We start from the raw sequence: 18,605 nt of genomic DNA on the forward strand, positions 1-18,605 counted from the left end.
ATGAGCTCTTTTTTGGGTGTTATTTCATATTTATTTATTCCCAGAAATACAGGGTGCCAATCTATCGCAGGGCACAGATGCAAACCCAGGAGGTGCAAGGCGACATTGCTAACCACTACACTATAATGCCACCATCCAACATCTTAGTCTAATTTAAAATGCTATATTTATATTTAAAGTGTATTAGCTTGCCAGATTACACAATTTACATGGGCAATATTGTTAAATGCCATATCTCCACAGCGGACCATCCAGTCCGCAAAAACAACTTGGCACATGACAACCCTCGGATTTTTATCCGGCCTTGGGACCGGCACTGCATACGGTGTCTGGGGCTTTGGCCAATGGGTTTCACATGGCAGGCGAAAAACCTAATAATTAAGGCACACGGGAATACCTGGGTTAGAAATCAATAATTACACTTTAGATGCATCATCGGTCTCAGGCTTAAAACAATGCACCCATATTGATACTTTTATGACTGACAAACTTTTAAAGGAATAAAAAGAAAAGTTGTTATGACGTCACACTAGCTGAAGGCGTGTCTGTGGCCTCCATAAACTCAGTGTCTATCGCCATCTAGTGGTGCAACTTACAGCTGTAGAGGATTTCAAAGAGGAAGGAAGAAAGAAAAAAAAAACAATACAGAGATTAAAATTATAAATTTTTCGATTTAAATAATTTTAATTTAAAAAAACGGATGTAGGTATTTTTTGTTGTGTTATTTAATTATTTTTTATTTAGATTCTTGAATAAAGTCTTTTATTATGAAATCGAGAGGCGGAAGTTGTAAACCGTCATGTTCAGAGATTTGTTTTGCTAGCTAGTTAGCTCTGTAGACTGTTTAGCATGTAAATGCAAATTTAAATAATAATTATTAATAATAAAAATGGGATGAAAACGGCAGCGCATTCAAGATAATCATTTAATCCAATATCTCTTCAGCTATGGAGACGGCTTCAGCAGGTTTGTTGTTTTCTGCTGATACATTGAGACCAAATGAGTGTTTAAACACACAGCAGTCCTTCAGTGAGTCTCTGTAAGGTTTGTGTAATGTTAGTTAAACGTTGAACATAAAACTAATATAAAAAGCATGCAGTGTCCTTATCCTGCATTACAGTAGGTTCACTAAGAGGAAGCCCTTTAAGGGAAACAAAGCACTTCCGGTTAGGACAAAATCATTAAATTTTTCATTTAATCAACTGTTTTTATGTGTTTTGGTTCTTTCATTGTTTCTCTTACACAGTTTGCTGATGTTTCTCTGCTCTTGTGTTGTAGGTAAGGCCAAGCGGAGGCACCTGAGTGCAACAGAGTGCAGGGATTTGACCCAAAGTCTCACTGGCAGCCCTGCAATCACACAGCCTTTCACCCTGAACCTCCATAATAAAGACCCCAATAAAGGACTTCAGCCCTGGAGCCCAACCAAAAGGAGAAGGACAGGTGGGTCAAGCCTTGACACACACACACACACACACACACACACACACACACTACGCTATGATCAGAAGCTCACGTCAAGTCAGCTACAGTGCCAGTCTTAAGCCAAGTTAAAATATGAGGGTTGCGTCTGGAAGGTCATCCGGTATAAAACCAATTTGTTGAACGGATCGGATGGTCAGCTGTTGCGACCCCTCAAACAAAACAGCTGAAAAGTCCAGTAACAACATAGCTTGTTTTAGAGATGGGAAGAAAACTGTTTTTCTATGCATCACGATACATGCATGCCTCCTGAATCTATTTTTAGGCGGATGACATCATACTGTCTGAAGGGCCCCTGCTCTCAAGCGCTATGACATCATCATCATCACTCTGGTAGTGCTGCTGTCTGATATTGCTGATGTCATATTATGCGAGGAACCTGTTGTTCTAAGGATTATTAGGGCCCAAGCAATATGATGTCATAGTTTTGATAATGCTGATGCTCAAATGAAAATCAGTACACAGGTTGGAATGTGCTGTCATTATGGCAGCTGAGCGGCTGGGCCCAGGGCTTAAAGAAGGTTTTGCTACATAGCTCATACAGACTTGCACATATACATGTAAAACACGGGACACATTTAGATCTCATTGAGCTGCAAAACTTTCGTAATGCATGTCATGAGCTCAGGTGAACACGAAGTTATATTGGGCTGTTTGTCAAACACATCCAATGGAATTTTATATACTCCTCCTAGGTCAGGGGTCGGCAACCCGTGGCCTCGGAGCTGCATGTGGCTGATTCGTCCCTCTGTTGCGGCTCAATGTGGCTTTGGAAAATAAATAACGAGCTTAATATTTAATTAATATTGATTTTATTTGAATCAGTTTTTATATTTATTTATTTGCTTTCTGTCTAATGGGGGAAAGTTCAATCTTTTTCAGTTAAACCTGATATAATATTACCGTGATACCTATGTGCTGACTCGATTTGACTGAAAACAACTAAGGAGATGAAATGGCTGTAACTGGATTAAAACCAGTGGTGGCTGGCGCAAGCAAAATTGAAATGGAACTTTTAATAATCGCCTGTAAATGGCCTGTGAAGTGCCGGAAAAGCACCAAAGTTAAGCTCGGCCGCGATCACTTGACTGCTGCTTAATTAGAAGATCAGGTCGATCTGGTCCAAGCTCTTTAACTTTTTTTCTTTTTTTCGTCCGATCAAAGAGGTATTTTAGCAAAGAAATTACAGAATTTTCTCTCATTTTTATCTGGCTTCCACGTCAATCACTATGCAATACATTAACTAACAATCTGCTGACCGTTCATAAGACTCGATGAGAATGGCCCAATCACATGAGAGCTCAGCCTCAAATCACATGCTTTTCAAAAATTTGCCTACAGTACATAGACACTCCTTTGTCCGGCGCCCCGCGATTTTTTATTGTAAATAAAACATTTTAAGAAATACAGAGGAATATTGTGACTAAATGATTTTATTTCATTTATAAAATAAATAATTATGTTAAATAATTACATGTTAAAGTAGCATTCTTTTCTGCCTAACTTTAAGGGGGCGGCGCCCCGTATTGACTGGCTGCCACTGGTTAAAACTCGTAAACACATTATTAAACATGGAAGGTCAGTGCTGAATAATTAATGAATGGAGATCACTTAAACGCTAAAAAAAACAAGAGTAAAAACAAGAGTAGCTATGTGCAATAGTGAAAGTAAGTGAAGTGATGAGAACTCGCGGAATTGGGACTGAACCGCTGTGTGCCACTTGTTAGTGAGACTAATCAGAGAAAAAGCAAAAGGCTACATGGTCTGATGAGTCCGGATTATTAATAAATTTTTTTAAACTACTTGTCTTTGTACTGTTCTTATTTTCTAGTATCAGACAACCGACAGCAGAAGGCCATTACAGGATTCTTTGCCTCTGTTGGGCGCCTTAAAAGCAGCCCGCAAAAAGGCAACTTGGTGAAGACGGAGCTGAACAGTCACATCGTACTAAAAGAGGAGGAAGATGAGGACCTCATGGAAGGTATTACCGAGGAGATGTTTGTGGATGATGAGGAGTTTGAGACGGGTGTGTGTTCAATAAAGAAAGAAGAGGAGGATACAGGGGCAGGATGTAGCAGTTGGCCGTCTTCTCCACCTTGCTCCAACTTAATTAACGGACATGTGAAAAAAGAGGAAGAAGACGACAGGGAGTATGACGTGGAGAGTCTCCCCGACGCTCATTACGGGTTGCTGGGGCTGAGCCGGACGCTGCTGCAGCCACAGGGTCACATTCAGGACCTGCCTGCAGAGGTACTTAGTGTTATTTTTGCTCAGCTTCCAGCAGGTGATCTTTACCGCCATGTCAGTCTGGTGTGTCAGCACTGGAGAGACATCGCCATGGATACCCAGGTGTGTTTCCTTTACCTTCTATGTTTAATGAGGGCTTTTTTTAAATTATTTTTTTATTGATATCAAGTAAATTAATTTCTTAACTGTTTGTTTTGTTTTAGTTTTTGCCGTGGAAGAAGTTGCACTACAGATACGAGAAGCGGGAGGAGATGGCCGAGAAGCAGATGAAAGCCCTCCTTGAAGAGAACGGCATTGTCAAAAATAACGATCTCTGTGTGCTGAACATGGTGAGGTAAGGGGCGGAATATTTTCATCACACACTTGACAATTCAGCAGCTTTAATGGAAAGCTCTGGTCTCTGTAGAGTACATAAAAAAGTAAAAGAAACTTTTGGACAATCACAGGGGTCAAATCATCACCTATTTATTTGCTAGGCTTGTCAAAGTATTGTTTTGGTTGCTTGAAAACCTCATTGACATTGCTAAAAAGAATGAAGGCAACATTTCTCATTAAAAATTAGTGTAATAATGAGTGACATTTACAGAAGATCACAGTACAGTGACAAGAAGGCCTTACGTCCTTAAATAACAATCCTGCTCGAAGTAGTCCTTCCTGTGAACATTCAGTGAGTGGAACGCACAATACTTGAAAATCGAAGGATAACTTGATAACACTATTGACTAGGAGTTACTGGCACATCCTTCGTACAGGATTATATTATATTACAGATACTGACCTTGCTCCAAGGCATTGGGGCATTAAAGGAGTTCCTGGGAGGCTGACGTTTCAAACATCGAGCAGGGAATCTGTCAATTTACAGTAGGCAATCTTAGAAAACTTTCCACCTTGTTGGTATCCTTGTGCAAGTGAAACGCTGGGATAAGTGCATTAGCTAACGTAATATCAAATGCTGAGCAAGCTAGTTAGATTGTGTATTAATACAACAAAAAAATACAAAGTGTGAGTGTTTTCTGATAATTTTTTATGAACTCTTTTCAGTTTTTCCATCATTCTTTAAATGGCATTACTGTTAGACGCATATAAAACATGCGAATGGCTCATGCTCTATGACGTAGTGGCACGTGTAAACCTCATACACTCCTCATGTAGCCCGGTGGTCTGTAAAAGTACCATGTATTTACTTTGTATTTACTCATGGAATTGGCTTAAGACTTGTACACCTCCTTTGTTCTGCGAGTATAAACTTTCCACAGTCCATTGTGTGTGCGTGTGTGTACGTGTTTGTTTCTTTGCCCAATTGGCAAGCGTGTGGAGAGCAAGCGACAACTAAACAGTGAGGGGAAACAGATTAGTTTCCAAATTTCCTGAGAAGGGAATGATAGTATTGGTAGTCTTCGCTGTTATCTGCTAAAGAAGTTCATGTAGCACCTTAGGTTTGTGACCTCGACCAAATATCACCAAAGTCACTGGAGAATGCTTGGATTATGTGCTGAGGTGTTCTTTACACAAATAAAAAAAGTAAGCATGTCATTTGTGGTTGGATGTAGTTTCTTTTCCTATCCGAAATAAATGATGTTCTCTCTGGTTGGTGTACCTATAAACCTGACTGTAAGTATTAAATAAATATAGAAAAATCATCTTAATAATAATCATAATAATATATATACAGTGGAACCAGGGATTACGAGCATAATTAATTCCGGAAGGGATTATATTTTTAAACACTCTTAAATCAAAGCTAATTTTTCAATAAGAAATAATTGAGACTCACATTATTCGTTCCATAGCAAAATAAATACATAAAAATAATTAATAATTATATAAAGATATTAATAAAAATATAAAGTAAAAATAAAACAAATTAACCTGCACTTTTCCTTTAAAAAAAAGTAAAAAAGTGTTTATGCACGCAGGCGCTGTGTGTGTGTGTGTGTGTGTGTGTGTGTGTGTGTGTGTGTGTGAAGCTAAAGTAAAAGGAGAGGAGGAATTAGCCCCTCCGGTCTACCCCATGTCATTTTACACAAGCCTACATTAGAAATACAAGAAAGTCTGACTCTTTGCAAGTGAAATATGATAAAAAAAAGTGTGGCTTAAGAATGACTGGTCTCTACTGCAGGTATCTAAATGATACACTACAGTCAGCACTGCAGCGTTTTAAAGTGCTTCACTGTCTCTGCAGGTACATGTCACAGTTTAAACACAGCAGACGAGTGAACGTGGCAGATGTGTTGCGTCGTGTGAAAGGCCATCGACTCTACTCCCAGGCAGAAGCCTGCATCAAACACAGACTTCCAGACATGGAGATGATTGGTGGGGTATGTATGGTTTTTTTTGTTTTGTTTTTTAAACTGATTTTTTTTTTAAATTTTATTAAGGGTAACCTGTTCAAGTTGTTGAGTTTAAATAAAATAAACAAACATATAAATATTTTATTTCTTTTACACTACAGCAGTTTGAATTTATTAAAGGACACGTCAAACTTGGGCGGAATGGTATAGAATGTCAAATTCAAATTTTCTTTGTCACATACAGAAGTCATACACAGTACGAAATGTAGTGAAATGCTTATACGACTGCCCGTGACCCTAAGGGAGAATTATAGCTTATAATAAGAAATAAATATTAATAAAAGAAACAAGATAGAAAAATTAAATAGAAACAAAGTGTCTTTGTGCAAAGGTTATTAAAGTGTCTTTGTGCACTGGTCCAGGATGTAAACGTTAACATGTAGTGTGGATATGAAGGTAGGTGTGCGTGAAAGAAGAATGTTCTTCTAATCAGCTATAAATAAACCGATGTTATCTCACAAGCATCTATGGTTGTCTCTCTGTTATAGTTAGTAACGCAAAAACTATTATTCGTGTTAACAACTCGACATCTAATTGTATCTGAGCACTTGGGGCTTGATTGACCTCAAAGGTCCAACAGTGGCAACCCGGCGGCGTCTGGGCTCGACCTTCTGTATACAGAAGTAACATTTATGTATCTAAATGAAAATGGGCAGGTTAATATAAACCTGAGATTTGACCTAGTGTCTGAACTGCTGTTAAAGAATATTAATCAATCATTTCTGACCAATAAGATTCAAAAATTCCGCATTGCTATGGTGGAAACTTTTACACAGGTCGTTGAAGTCAAATAAATGCCAAATCAAATAAATTTCTTGTAAATGAAGGTGTAAAAAACGATTAACATTTACAGAAGACTTTCAGCTTCTTAAACTCGGAGATGAAACTCTTAGCCGCAATAAAACATAAAGGCCGTACAGCAATGAATGATGATCCAGGCTGAGATAGATCATGAGCAATTCATTTAGAGTTATGAGAGTTAATGCCACATCCCTCGTACAGTCCCACAATTTTTGCACCATTACAGGAGTTCCTGAGAGGCCTGTGTTTCAGACATTAAGCAGACAGTCTGATCATGTTTCTGGTGTACTGAGAAAACCTTCTACCTTGATGGTATCCGAGCACTAGTGAAACACTGGGATAAGTGCATTAGTGTAGCAGGGGATTATATAGAGAAAAAAAGGATTTTTTTTTTTTTTTTCAGAACTGTGTTCTGGTATCCTGTCTCATCAAAAGTCTAGGTTTGATTCGAACCCCCTCATGTATGTGTATTATATATGTAGATGTTGATACATTAAACAAAATAATGAGAAAGTGGAAAATGATGTGTTGTAGGGACCAAACCCCTGGTCTGCCATGGCCCTCATACTGATCCTTGCAGATGGGGTGAAGGATGTCCTGAATCTGGTGGCTCGTTTCCAAACCTCTGGCTGTTTACTGACTCCAGACTGGATCTCGGAGTTCCTGTGGGCCATGGCTACACTACTTCTCGCCATGAGGAACACAAACATAACTCTCACTAATAGGTAAAGTAATGAGTGATGTGGTGGTGTGATCGATAACTGCTTCCTTTTTGGTTGGGATGAACGCTTGCAGCCAGGTCCTTAGTCATGAACAAATCGTCCTTTCTGTGTCTTATCCCTCACTTAGGTGGCACTACAATATTTTTTATGTGTTGCATCTAATGGAGAACGCACCACCACCTCAGAGTCATGGTGAAGGCAGGTACAGGGTCATATTAACCTTTTTTAGCTGAGTGCAAGATCAGTGTTAAATATTGCATGTGGCGTATTTATGGACCTCACTGTCCATGTGTGCAGAGAAAAGCAGATATACGTCACTCATGAACAGCAGCAGATCCTCAATCACGACATCCAGAGAGAACACATTGTCAAAATCATGGCTTTTGCTGGTAAGAACCTTTGAACTGAGTCGATATTTATACACATAATTACCAGGTACTCTGCACACATTATGTGAATAGCAGTAATTTTGACTTGGTGTTTTTGAGTCATTATCTCATGCATATGTAAACACCCCGAAAAAAAAGCTAGCTCTGCTTTGCTGATGTATTTTGATGTCCCAGGAACTGGAAAGACAACAACTTTGGTGAAGTACGCTCAAGAAAGACCACATCTGCGCTTCCTTTACATCTCTTTCAACAAATCCGTGGCCATGCAGGCCAAGCAGAGTTTTCCTTCTAATGTAGAGTGCAGGACCATCCACTCGATGGCCTACAAAGCTATTGGACACAGGTCAGATTTCTAAAATGAGTTCAAGCTTAAAAAAAAAGTGGATGTGTTATTAAAATTATTTTTATAATCCAGGTACAAAAGTCTGAGTAAGCTGTGCAGTAATCTGAAGCCGTTCACGGTGGCCTGGGTGCTTCCAGAGGGCTATGGTGGCTTTGTTAACGCCAAGGTGGTGACAGATACCATCAACAACTTCTGCGCCTCCACGGATGAGCGCATAGGCTCAGAGCACGTCCCGAACTGCTGCAAGAACACCAGTGGGAATATCGAGGAACTGAGTGAAGCCAAAAAGAGGGTAAAAATACATTTGCCTGGTAGTATTTTTTTATGCATAACATGGACATGGATTGTTAAGATGCGTTGATGCGTTACAGCTCCTTTGTTCAATTCTGAGCTGAGGGTAAAAAAACAACTGGCACTATCTTATGTCCTATTCGTGTCTGTGTGAATTTCCACTGTGTAGGTGTAGTGCAGTTTTATCTTGTAGGTGAATTAGTTACCCTAAATGTGTGGATGTGTGTGTGTGTGTATGGTGCCCATGCAGGGTGTATTCCCAGACCAGGATTAAACAGTTACTGAAGTTACTATAACAAGGGTCAAACAAAACTTTCTTCAAAAGTTTCTCATGGATGAAGCCGTAAAACTAATGGACATTTACAAAAGACTTCAAGCACACTACAGTGATGAGACTCTTCAATTAAATTCAATTCTATTTGTATAGTGCTTTTAACAACTGTCATTGTCGCAAAGCAGCTTTACACAATTAAATAATTAATTAAGTTTGTATAGAATCTGAATGTGTATGAATCAAAATGGTCAGATTGTCCCTGATGATCAAGCCGAGGGGGACAGTGGCAAGAAAAAACTCCCTGAGATGGCAATTTAAAGAAACTTGAGAGGAACCGGACCCAACAGGGAACCCAACCTTACTTGGGTGATTTTTAAAAAACAAACATACCAAAAAAAACTTTTGATTTGTGCAACCGTTCCTATGTCGCTCCAAGTCATTTTTACATGTTTGGCATAATACAGGAATTCTGGAAGGTCGTGAAGCAGGCAGTCTGTAATTTTTATTCTGATGATGTCCAAGCACTGGTAAAACAATGGATTAAGTGCATTAAGATAGTGCAGGAAATAATATAAAGAAATACAGGCAGTTTTTACTCTCAAAACTATCAATCTTGAGATTTGACTCAAAGAGTCAAATCTAGAATGTTACAGTAGCATGCGCGTTAAGGTGCACTGTTTTACATACATGGAAGGACATCCTCTACTCGTACTCTACTTCAAGCGCGTTTTTTGTTATTAAAGCACCATTTTTGTTATTATGTAGTTTAAAGCATAAAAAACTACATATTTACACAATGCCTACCTGAACTTTTGGAGATGTGCTTATTAGCTCCTGTGCAGGACACCTTTTTCACTAACCTACATGTTTTGTAATCTTTTACATCTAAACCAGATGTTCGCACATTACGCAGGGAGCATCTGGAAGAAAATGACAGAGTTGCAACCCACTAAACAAACGGCGCACCACATAACCCATGATGGTAGATATAATAAACTCATCATTTTATATTAAACAAAAAAAGCAGTAATGATTAAGCTTCAGACCTTAAACATTTTGCTCATTGATTGTGTATCATTTTATCTGATATTATACATTTTCGATAGAACACGGGGTGAAACCCTTTGTAAATAAAACTTGAAGAACTTGTTTTTTGGATTACTTTTGTTTATTAAAAACACTAACTTATCGTATATATTTGTTTGTAAAGGTTACCTCAAACTATGGCAGCTGCAAAAGCCTGTACTTGAAGACTATCATGTGATTCTTATTGATGAAGCTCAGGACTGCACTCCAGGTATTTTTTATTCCCCCCCCCCCCCCCACACACACACAGTTTAGAGAGTTTGTCTGAGCCTGAACATCATGTACTCCTCCTCTTCTTTAGTCATCATGGACATCATGCTTTCTCAGTCCTGTGGAAAGATCCTGGTTGGAGATCCCCACCAGCAAATATACACTTTCAGAGGAGCCGTTAATGCTTTGCACGGTGTTCCACACACACATCTTTACTACTTAACACAAGTATGTATACACATTCAAGCGTAAACTTGAAAGCTAATCCATCACACATAGCTTCGCTATAACTGTTTCTATATGAGTAATATTGAATCTGTACATCGTTTTGGGACTTGAACTTTATTTTTAAATTTCGACCAGGTATTTATCATCATTTTTATTTTATTACATTTTTTAGAGTTTTAGATTTGGCTCTGAGATTGCCTATGTTGGTGCAACGATCCTAAACATCTGCAAAAAGGTGAAAAAGATTTTGGTCGGTGGATATCAGGATGGTAGGTTTAATCATTGACAGTTATGATTATTTAAAATACAGCCAGGGTCATAAATTTTGGAACAAGATACACCACAACATTGCATTTGAAATGAGACACAATGTGGCTATAGTTAACACTTTCAACTGGAACTAATGGACAAGAACGAATGCTGGGTTTCCTCCCCAAGGTGCTTTGCCAGGCGTTTACTGCAGCTGCCTTCAGCTGTTGATTGATTGTTGGTCTTTCCACCATCAATGAAAAGTGAAAAGCTCTAATAGGGTAAGAGCCCACCATCATCCACCATCAGTTTTACGGTCATCCACATTAGTTGTCTTTCAGGCCTTTTGCTGTTGCTGTGCTTGCTGGTCAATCCCTTCTTTTTTTATTAAGAATGTTTCAAACTGTTGTATTGATCACTGCCAATGTTGAGAACCATCTCCAGGACTTTTATCCGCTTGCTATGTGTATAAAAATCACTGCAATTGCTGATTTGGTTACTCCTACACTTTTGTCAAACCCCTTAAAGCAGTAAAGCTGAATTTGTCTTGACTTCGCTCACATCTGGAGTATTTAATTCCATATTCAATGTGGTGATGAACACAGGCCAAATGCCTAAAATCTTTGTTCCAAAATGTATGGACATGGCTCTATATGCATTAATATCCGAGTACCTCAATACCACCATTCTTTCCCTAGGCACTGTGAGAGGAGAGGACAAGGAGTGTCTGGACAGCATAAAACAAGCTCAGTCACAGGTCGGAGGAAACGTGGCCATTTTGTGTCGCTGTAACGTTACCGTGTTTGCTGAAGCAGTGCGGCTCACCGACATCAACCCTAACTGCAAGATCCACATTGTGGGCGTGAGTTCATGCGATCCTGTATCGTGTACAAACTGATTCCCTGGATTCTTTTTTGTATTGCTCGCTGAAATGTTGAAATTTATTATTTATTTATTTTTCTTGTTTTTTTAGGGTGTTGATAATTTTGGGTTGAAGCAAATCATGGATATCTGGATTCTGTTTCAACCAGATGAAAAACGGAGGAACGGTAAGTCCATTAACTGTCCATTAAAACTTCCATCTTTGTGTTTGGCTTCTTCTTCTTATGTATTATCACCAGTTGAAGCACTTTTATACTTTATATGAACAAATGGGGTGGCACGGTGGCATAGTGGTTAGCACTGTGGCCTCGCACCTTTAGACTGGAGGGTTCAATTCTTGCTCCTGGTCTGTGGGCATGGAGTTTGTATGTTCTTCCCGTGCTTTGTTGGGTTTCCTTCAGTTTCTTTCCACGGTCCAAAGATATGGAGATTTGGTTAAATGGCATTCCCAAATTGCCTAAAATGTGTGGGTGCCCTATATCGCTAGATAGATTGCTACCCTGTCCAGGGTGTACCCTGTCAAGTCAAGCCCCTGCAACCTTATACAGAATATGTGGTTTAGATAATGTATTAATGCATGAATGAATCAATAAATTAATGAAGAAATGGCTAAATATGGTCTTTACCTACAGAAAATCTGTGGATTAAGGACTCATTTATCCGGAGCTTTTGTAAGGAGAGACTGGGCGGTTATGGAGGCCTTAAGAGGTACGCCATGCACACGGAAGACCGCGAGCTGGAAGGCAAACTGGCTGTGGTGGAGAAATTCAACAATCGCATTCCGGAGCTGGTGAAGCGGATCCAAAACTGTGCTCAGAGCACGCCGAACCACGCCGGTCAGAAACGGTCCCAGTTATTAATAAAAGCAGCCATTCTCAAACCTGCTCTAAGGATTTTAGTGTTTTTTCTGCTTTACCACATTCACCTTTATCTAGAAAAGACTATTAATTAGCTGATTTAACTAATTAAGTCTGCTGTGAGCTCAGAAAACACTAAAATGTCCAGGACCAGGGTTAAAAACTAATGAATTAGACAATGATAAGTGATGATGATTCTTATTTGCAGAGTATTTCCTCAAAGCTCACTTAGATGTGAGGTTTTTTTTCCCCCTTACATTAAGTATTTAACTTTTAGTTTTACATTGGTTATACTTCACAATATCAGACATATGTCCTTTATCATTGTGTTGACTTTATAGACTACGTCCTGGGCACGATGCATAAAGCCAAGGGTCTAGAGTTTAATACGGTGGTGGTCATGGATGACTTCATGAAGGTGCCCTGCTCCAGACACAACCTGCAGAGGATGATCATTAACCCAGGTTTATACTGCTTTTTATTAGTAAACAACACTGCACATCAAATTACACTCATACATCAGCGGTGGTAAATTCGCAAACCTAAAAAGCAATTTTATATTAATGCACCGTCTTTAATACGTACTAGTTTCCATAGTAACAGCTCATTCATAGAGATTTATTATCAGTGATGATAAATATTGCAATTTGTCAAATAAAGCATGTAATAATTTATCACTGATATACTTTTAATTCAATTCAATTCAATTTTATTTATATAGCGCTTTTAACAATGGTCATTGTCCCAAAGCAGCTTCACAAGAAAAAAATTAAAGATTTTTTTTTTTTTTTTAAGAAAGAAAAGAAAAGAAAATATTTGGAAGTGTGTATGTGTGAGAAAAATGTGTCTAGATAATAATTAAATGAATGAATGATGAATGAAATGTCTCTGATGAGCAAGCCAAGGGTGACGGCGACAGTGGCAAGGAAAAACTCCCTGAGATGGCAATAGGAAGAAACCTTGAGAGGAACCAGACTCAACAGGGAACCCATCCTCATCTGGGTGATAACAGATAGAAATAACATCAAGTGTGTTGTGCAGGTGAAAGTTCAATATATCAGAAGTTGTGTAGATTCAGTTCAGCAGTAGGTGCAGAGGGCAGATGGGGTCAGATCACTGGAAGCACAGGAGCAGGATGTGTAGCTCCAGCCATCATAAAGCAGAATCTAGCTGGAGCAGGTCCTTCTCAAGATGCTTTAGAAACCTCGCAGGGTTGGCCTTTGTCTACTGAAGCTGGCACAATCTCCAGATGTCTCAGGATGGGTAGAAAAATACAGAAAAGATGGAGAGAATTAGCGTAGTTGCCATTCAGGATAAGTGTAATGGAGTATGAGGTTATGGGATGAGTTACGCGTATGCCAGATTAAAGAGATGCGTCTTGAGCCTACTTTTGAATTGGGAAACCGTGTCTGCTCCCCGAACAGTGTCTGGAAGGCTATTCCAAAGCTTTGGAGCCAAATATGAAAATGCCCTGCCCCCTTTTGTAGATTTTAAAATTCTGGGAATTACCAGAAGTCCGGAGTTTTGTGATCTTAAGGGACGTGGTGGATTATAGCGTATCAAAAGACTGGTTAGGTATGAGGGAGCTAAACCATTTAAAGCCTTGTATGTAAGTAGTACTATTTTGTAATTAATTCTAAATTGAACAGGTAGCCAGTGCAGGGATGATAATATAGGTGTTATATGATCATATTTTCTGGATCTAGTGAGAACCCTGGCGGCTGCATTTTGGACTAACTGTAGCTTGTTTATTGAGGATGCAGGACAACCACCTAGTAATGCATTACAATAGTCCAGTCTGGAGGTCATGAATGCATGAACTAGCTTTTCTGCATCAGATACGGATAGGATACTCCTAAGTTTGGCAATATTTCTAAGATGGAAAAAGGCTGTTTTTGTGATATTGGAAATATGATTTTCAAAAGACAAGTTGCTGTCTAATATTACGCCCAGGTCTTTTACTGTTGAGCTAGTAGTAACAGTACATCCTTCTAAACGCAGGCTGAATTGTGAAAGCTGTTGTGTGCTGGTTTTTGGGCCGATGAGCAATATCTCTGTCTTATCTGAATTTAGTAAAAGAAAGTTATTGGTCATCCAATCTTTTATGTCCTGGACATCCAATCTTTTAGTCACTGAAGTTACTATATTGTACGCTTAGTAACATGAAAAACGAGGAAAAAGAGGTTGGTATGATAATGACTATTTAAAGATGTTATAACATAAATGACAAGAAGAACTAACTTGTTTTCTGGCTGCTCCACAACAATAAATACAACTGCTGTGTGTGTGTATGTGTGGTATGTGTATATATATATATATATACATATATATATATATATATATATATATATATATATATATATATATAATGATTTACACATCTAGATATTTCTTTCCTGTGAAAATACAAATGTAGTAAATTATGTCTGTCAGGAGTTATTCCATTATGGCCAAAAAGCTTGCACTTGTTGAAGGAATTATTTTAGGAGTGAGGGATAAATAGACACAAGTGGTAAACCCCTCTTTTTGTTTATAAAGGTATCAGAAATGTCGATGCAGACGAGTGGAATCTATTGTATGTGGCTGTGACTAGAGCCAAGAAGGTGCTGTACATCACCAAGAGCATCAGTAACATCCTTACACTTGCAGGGGTGAGTAGTCTGTCCTCCGTCTCACCTGTAAGCCCAGTGAAGAGCTGTTACGTCCATCCTGATCAATAGGATCTACAAGATCATATACAGTAGATTTAGGTTTAGTGGGTCACTGTTACAAATATTTTGTAATCCGCTTCATACATTTTGGCCCTGTAAATAAGTTTCCCATGTTATCTAAGTTAAATTCTTGAAACTTTGAATTTTAAATGCATATTTTGTATAATTTTTCCAACAAAAATTTAATAAAACTTGATGAGGTTCTTACAGGAAGGAAACCAATTTGAGGTAAAGTAATGTCCAGATGCAAAGTAGAGTTACTTTTAATAATCTGAATGTGATTAATTTCCATGTTCCCTATTAATTTGCATGTTCCTTGTTCCTCTTATTCCTCTATTAAACTGTATGTCTTATTACACATTAGCTTACCACCAATGACACTATTTATATTCATTAATAAACATCATGTTTATTTATATATAAACTTTTTCAAGAAGACCGACTGTCCATAAATGATGATCCACATCCCCATACAGTCCTGACCTCACTTCAAGCCATTTCCAATATGTTTGGGCCATAAAAGGAGTTTCTGGGAGGCCAGTGTTTCAAGCAGTCTGATCATGATTCCAGCAGACTGAGAAGGCACTTTCTACCTTAATCATATTCAAGCATTCAGTGTCACAGGGGTTATGTAGTCTCATAACTGTCTCCTGTTAATCTGCACAATCAAAAGTCCTGGTTTGACTTGAACGGTTCTCATAGTTGCATTTAATTTTAATACTTTACATTTTTTTTACTATACACAGCTCCCTGGTGTGTGTTGCAGCATTATGCTGTAAGTTTGCACATTAACATTTGTTTCAAAGTACACTCTGATGTATTCTTTGCATGTCTTCGGCTGTAGGAATATTTTCTGCGGTCCGAGCTGAGCTGTACGCTTTTGAACAAGGATCCGCATCGGCGATGCAGCACCAGAGAGTGTCCTAACCTTATCACTACAGAGTCACCACTCAGCATGCACAAACTCCCAATCAATTACGTACGTCCTCTACATTTCAAATATCTTAATTCATTCACATACAGCTGCCATAATCTGTTTGTGTGTGTATGTTTGTGTGTGTGTGTGTTCCAGATGGACAGTACAGAGGAAGGTGGAATTCTCTGTGCTACATGTGTGGAACAGCGTGTAGGCCCTGTAGCTTTCCTGCTCTCTTCACCTGAGACAATCAAGTCTATGTATTACACCGAAGAACGACCCGATCTGCCTATTAATGTCGGCATGCTGCTGGCTTTGCTCTAACAGGACACACGTTTTTTTGTTTTTGTACATGGGGTACGTGTGTTTGGTTCAGTATCTTTGTGACTGTGTGTTTATTTCCAAGGAACAAGCAGCTGGAATTTCCAGATATTTCCTATAAAACTTTAAAAACTTTATGATTTCGTTAAACAGTGATGCGACATTGGTAGTGCAGAATCTACACACTTATTTTCTTTTGATATTACAGTTGAGTGCAGAAGTTAGCCCGCCCTTTAAACATCCTTTTGTTATTGTTTAATTTAAAAAGTGCAACATAAAAGGCCTGTAATATTTCACTTTGAATGTAATTCATCTACATCTACACCAAGTGTACGGTAGACACTTGTAATTGCGTGGACCTACACTTTGCGTGTGTGTGTGATGCACTTCGCAAGTGTTAAAATTCAGTTTTGGTGAATGGTGGAGAATAAACAGTTAAAAAGGATTTAGTGTGCTCTCGTTTTTTATTGTTTTTTTATATTACAAAGGTTAAAAGGTTTAAGCGAACCCGGCAAGAATGCTCGGTTACATTAACAATAGTGTGGTAACATTAATTGTAAGATGGCGGGCAAATTGTTCGTGACGTAGAACGTGGGCGGGCACGTTGTTCGCGACGTAGAACGTGGGCGGGCATTATGCAAATATGTTACGGAGTGACGTGGATCCGTAACAGAGGAAAAATAGATTTGCTAACGACTCGTTTAGGCGAATGTGAGCCTATCCTTTTTTTTTTTTTTTAATAGACAAAAACTTCATTTATCGTGCACTGTCAGCGTCACAGATAGTGCAGATAGTTTATGTTCACATACAGCTACATGACGCACTGCGTGAAAGAAAATATTTGTAAAGGCATAATAGTGGCACTTTTAAATTCATGGGTGTGTGGAGGGACACAATAAATGTTGCTGTTGGAATTTGGTCAGTTAAAATGATGTGAGTCATGTCTCTCATTGATCCTACTGCCTGGAGCAGGATCCAGTCAGTGCATTGCTTTCCCTCCTCCCATCTTCAGCATTCCACACAGCTTTTCATATCAGACTAAAGCACACTTCATATTTCTCCCTGGTGCTTGTTCTTTGATTATTTAGCAACATTCAGTTTTAGTTGTCAATCCTCCTTGTACCTTTGTTTTCAGGTGACTGTGCTCTATGTTGTTAAAAATCAGTACTTTTGAGGTTTTCGTTCAGTGGTGTGCTAATTAACCCTATGGTTATATAGTTGTTTTTTTACGGCTTGTACAGTGTGTATATTTTCCTCTTTCCACAGAGAAACTGGAGCTCTTTAAAAGTGACCACTGGGTTCTTGGTCGCCTCCCCGACTAAAGCTCTTCTCCCCCCATTGTTCAGTCGGGTGGGGTGGCTTGCTCTAGTAAGAGTCCTGGTGGTTCCAAACTTCTTCTATTTATTGATTATGGAGGCCACTGTGCTCATTGGGACCTTCAATACTGCAGAAATATTTCTGTACCCTTCTCCTGACCTGTGCCTCAATACAATCCTGTCTTTAAGGTCTACAGACAATTCCTTGGACTTCATGGCTTCATGACTTCAAGTTGTAGAAACATCTTAAGGATGAACAGTGGAAACAGGATAGATTTTGAGTGCAGTGAATGGGCTACAAGATTGACAAACAAGTTGTGAATGTGTGTTGATGACTCATTGTGAATGTCGCGTGATTGACTGGCATCTCATTTGGGGTGTCAGAGCCCAGAACAGGCTTCACATCCAGCACAACTCAGATAGAGCACTCTGACTAAATTAAAGAGGATCCTCAACATGGAGATCATCCATAAAGACATGTACTATGATTTCTGTACAAATCTCTCCAACTTTTCATTAAACAATCAATGAATTAAATTCAAGTTCAAATTTTATTTGTCATGTACACAGTCATACACAGTACGATATGTAGTAAAATGCTTACACGACTGCCAGTGACCTTAAACATAAAAGCTTAACCATAAGAGATAAATATGAATAAAAGAAATACGTTAGAAAATACAATTAACTAGTAAAATATACTGTATAAGTAAAATATACTGTAATAAAAGAAATATGGTGGAAAATGAAATTAACTAGTAAAATATACTGTACAAATATGAACAAGTATCAATATAATAATATAATATAAAAAGAAGAAAATAGAAATTTGTCCAAATCAGAAATGTAGAAATGACTGAGGTGTGCAAATATGCAAAAAGTGACTTCTTAAAGTGACTTGTTATTAAAAGGGATTTGTGCAGTGGTCCATA

General features: G+C 38.6%; 1 protein-coding gene across 1 annotated transcript; it reads left to right on the forward strand.

Moving 5' to 3' along the window:
* The first annotated feature begins 801 nt into the window (after nt 1-801).
* Nucleotides 802-18,261, forward strand: fbxo18 (F-box DNA helicase 1). Its single transcript, XM_053508891.1, has 22 exons — nt 802-966; nt 1,279-1,440; nt 3,311-3,828; nt 3,930-4,060; nt 5,909-6,044; nt 7,413-7,603; nt 7,728-7,802; nt 7,898-7,989; nt 8,164-8,332; nt 8,405-8,624; nt 9,792-9,879; nt 10,108-10,194; nt 10,285-10,421; nt 10,594-10,690; nt 11,369-11,532; nt 11,644-11,719; nt 12,185-12,388; nt 12,751-12,873; nt 14,948-15,060; nt 15,965-16,099; nt 16,193-16,393; nt 17,624-18,261. The coding sequence occupies exons 1-21, from the start codon at nt 948-950 to the stop codon at nt 16,358-16,360; spliced, it is 3,105 nt and encodes a 1,034-aa protein (XP_053364866.1). The 5' UTR covers nt 802-947; the 3' UTR covers nt 16,361-16,393; nt 17,624-18,261.
* The last annotated feature ends 344 nt before the right edge of the window (nt 18,262-18,605 follow it).

Source organism: Clarias gariepinus, chromosome 12, assembly GCF_024256425.1.
Source record: "Clarias gariepinus isolate MV-2021 ecotype Netherlands chromosome 12, CGAR_prim_01v2, whole genome shotgun sequence".
Lineage (NCBI taxonomy): Eukaryota > Metazoa > Chordata > Actinopteri > Siluriformes > Clariidae > Clarias > Clarias gariepinus.

Bases quoted from the DNA above. Each gene is read 5' to 3' on its own strand.
- fbxo18 (XM_053508891.1), top strand. The intron at 8,625-9,791 runs GTAAAAATACAT...CATCTAAACCAG, and splicing joins TGAGTGAAGCCAAAAAGAGG to ATGTTCGCACATTACGCAGG. The intron at 12,389-12,750 runs GTCAGAAACGGT...TTGACTTTATAG, and splicing joins GAGCACGCCGAACCACGCCG to ACTACGTCCTGGGCACGATG.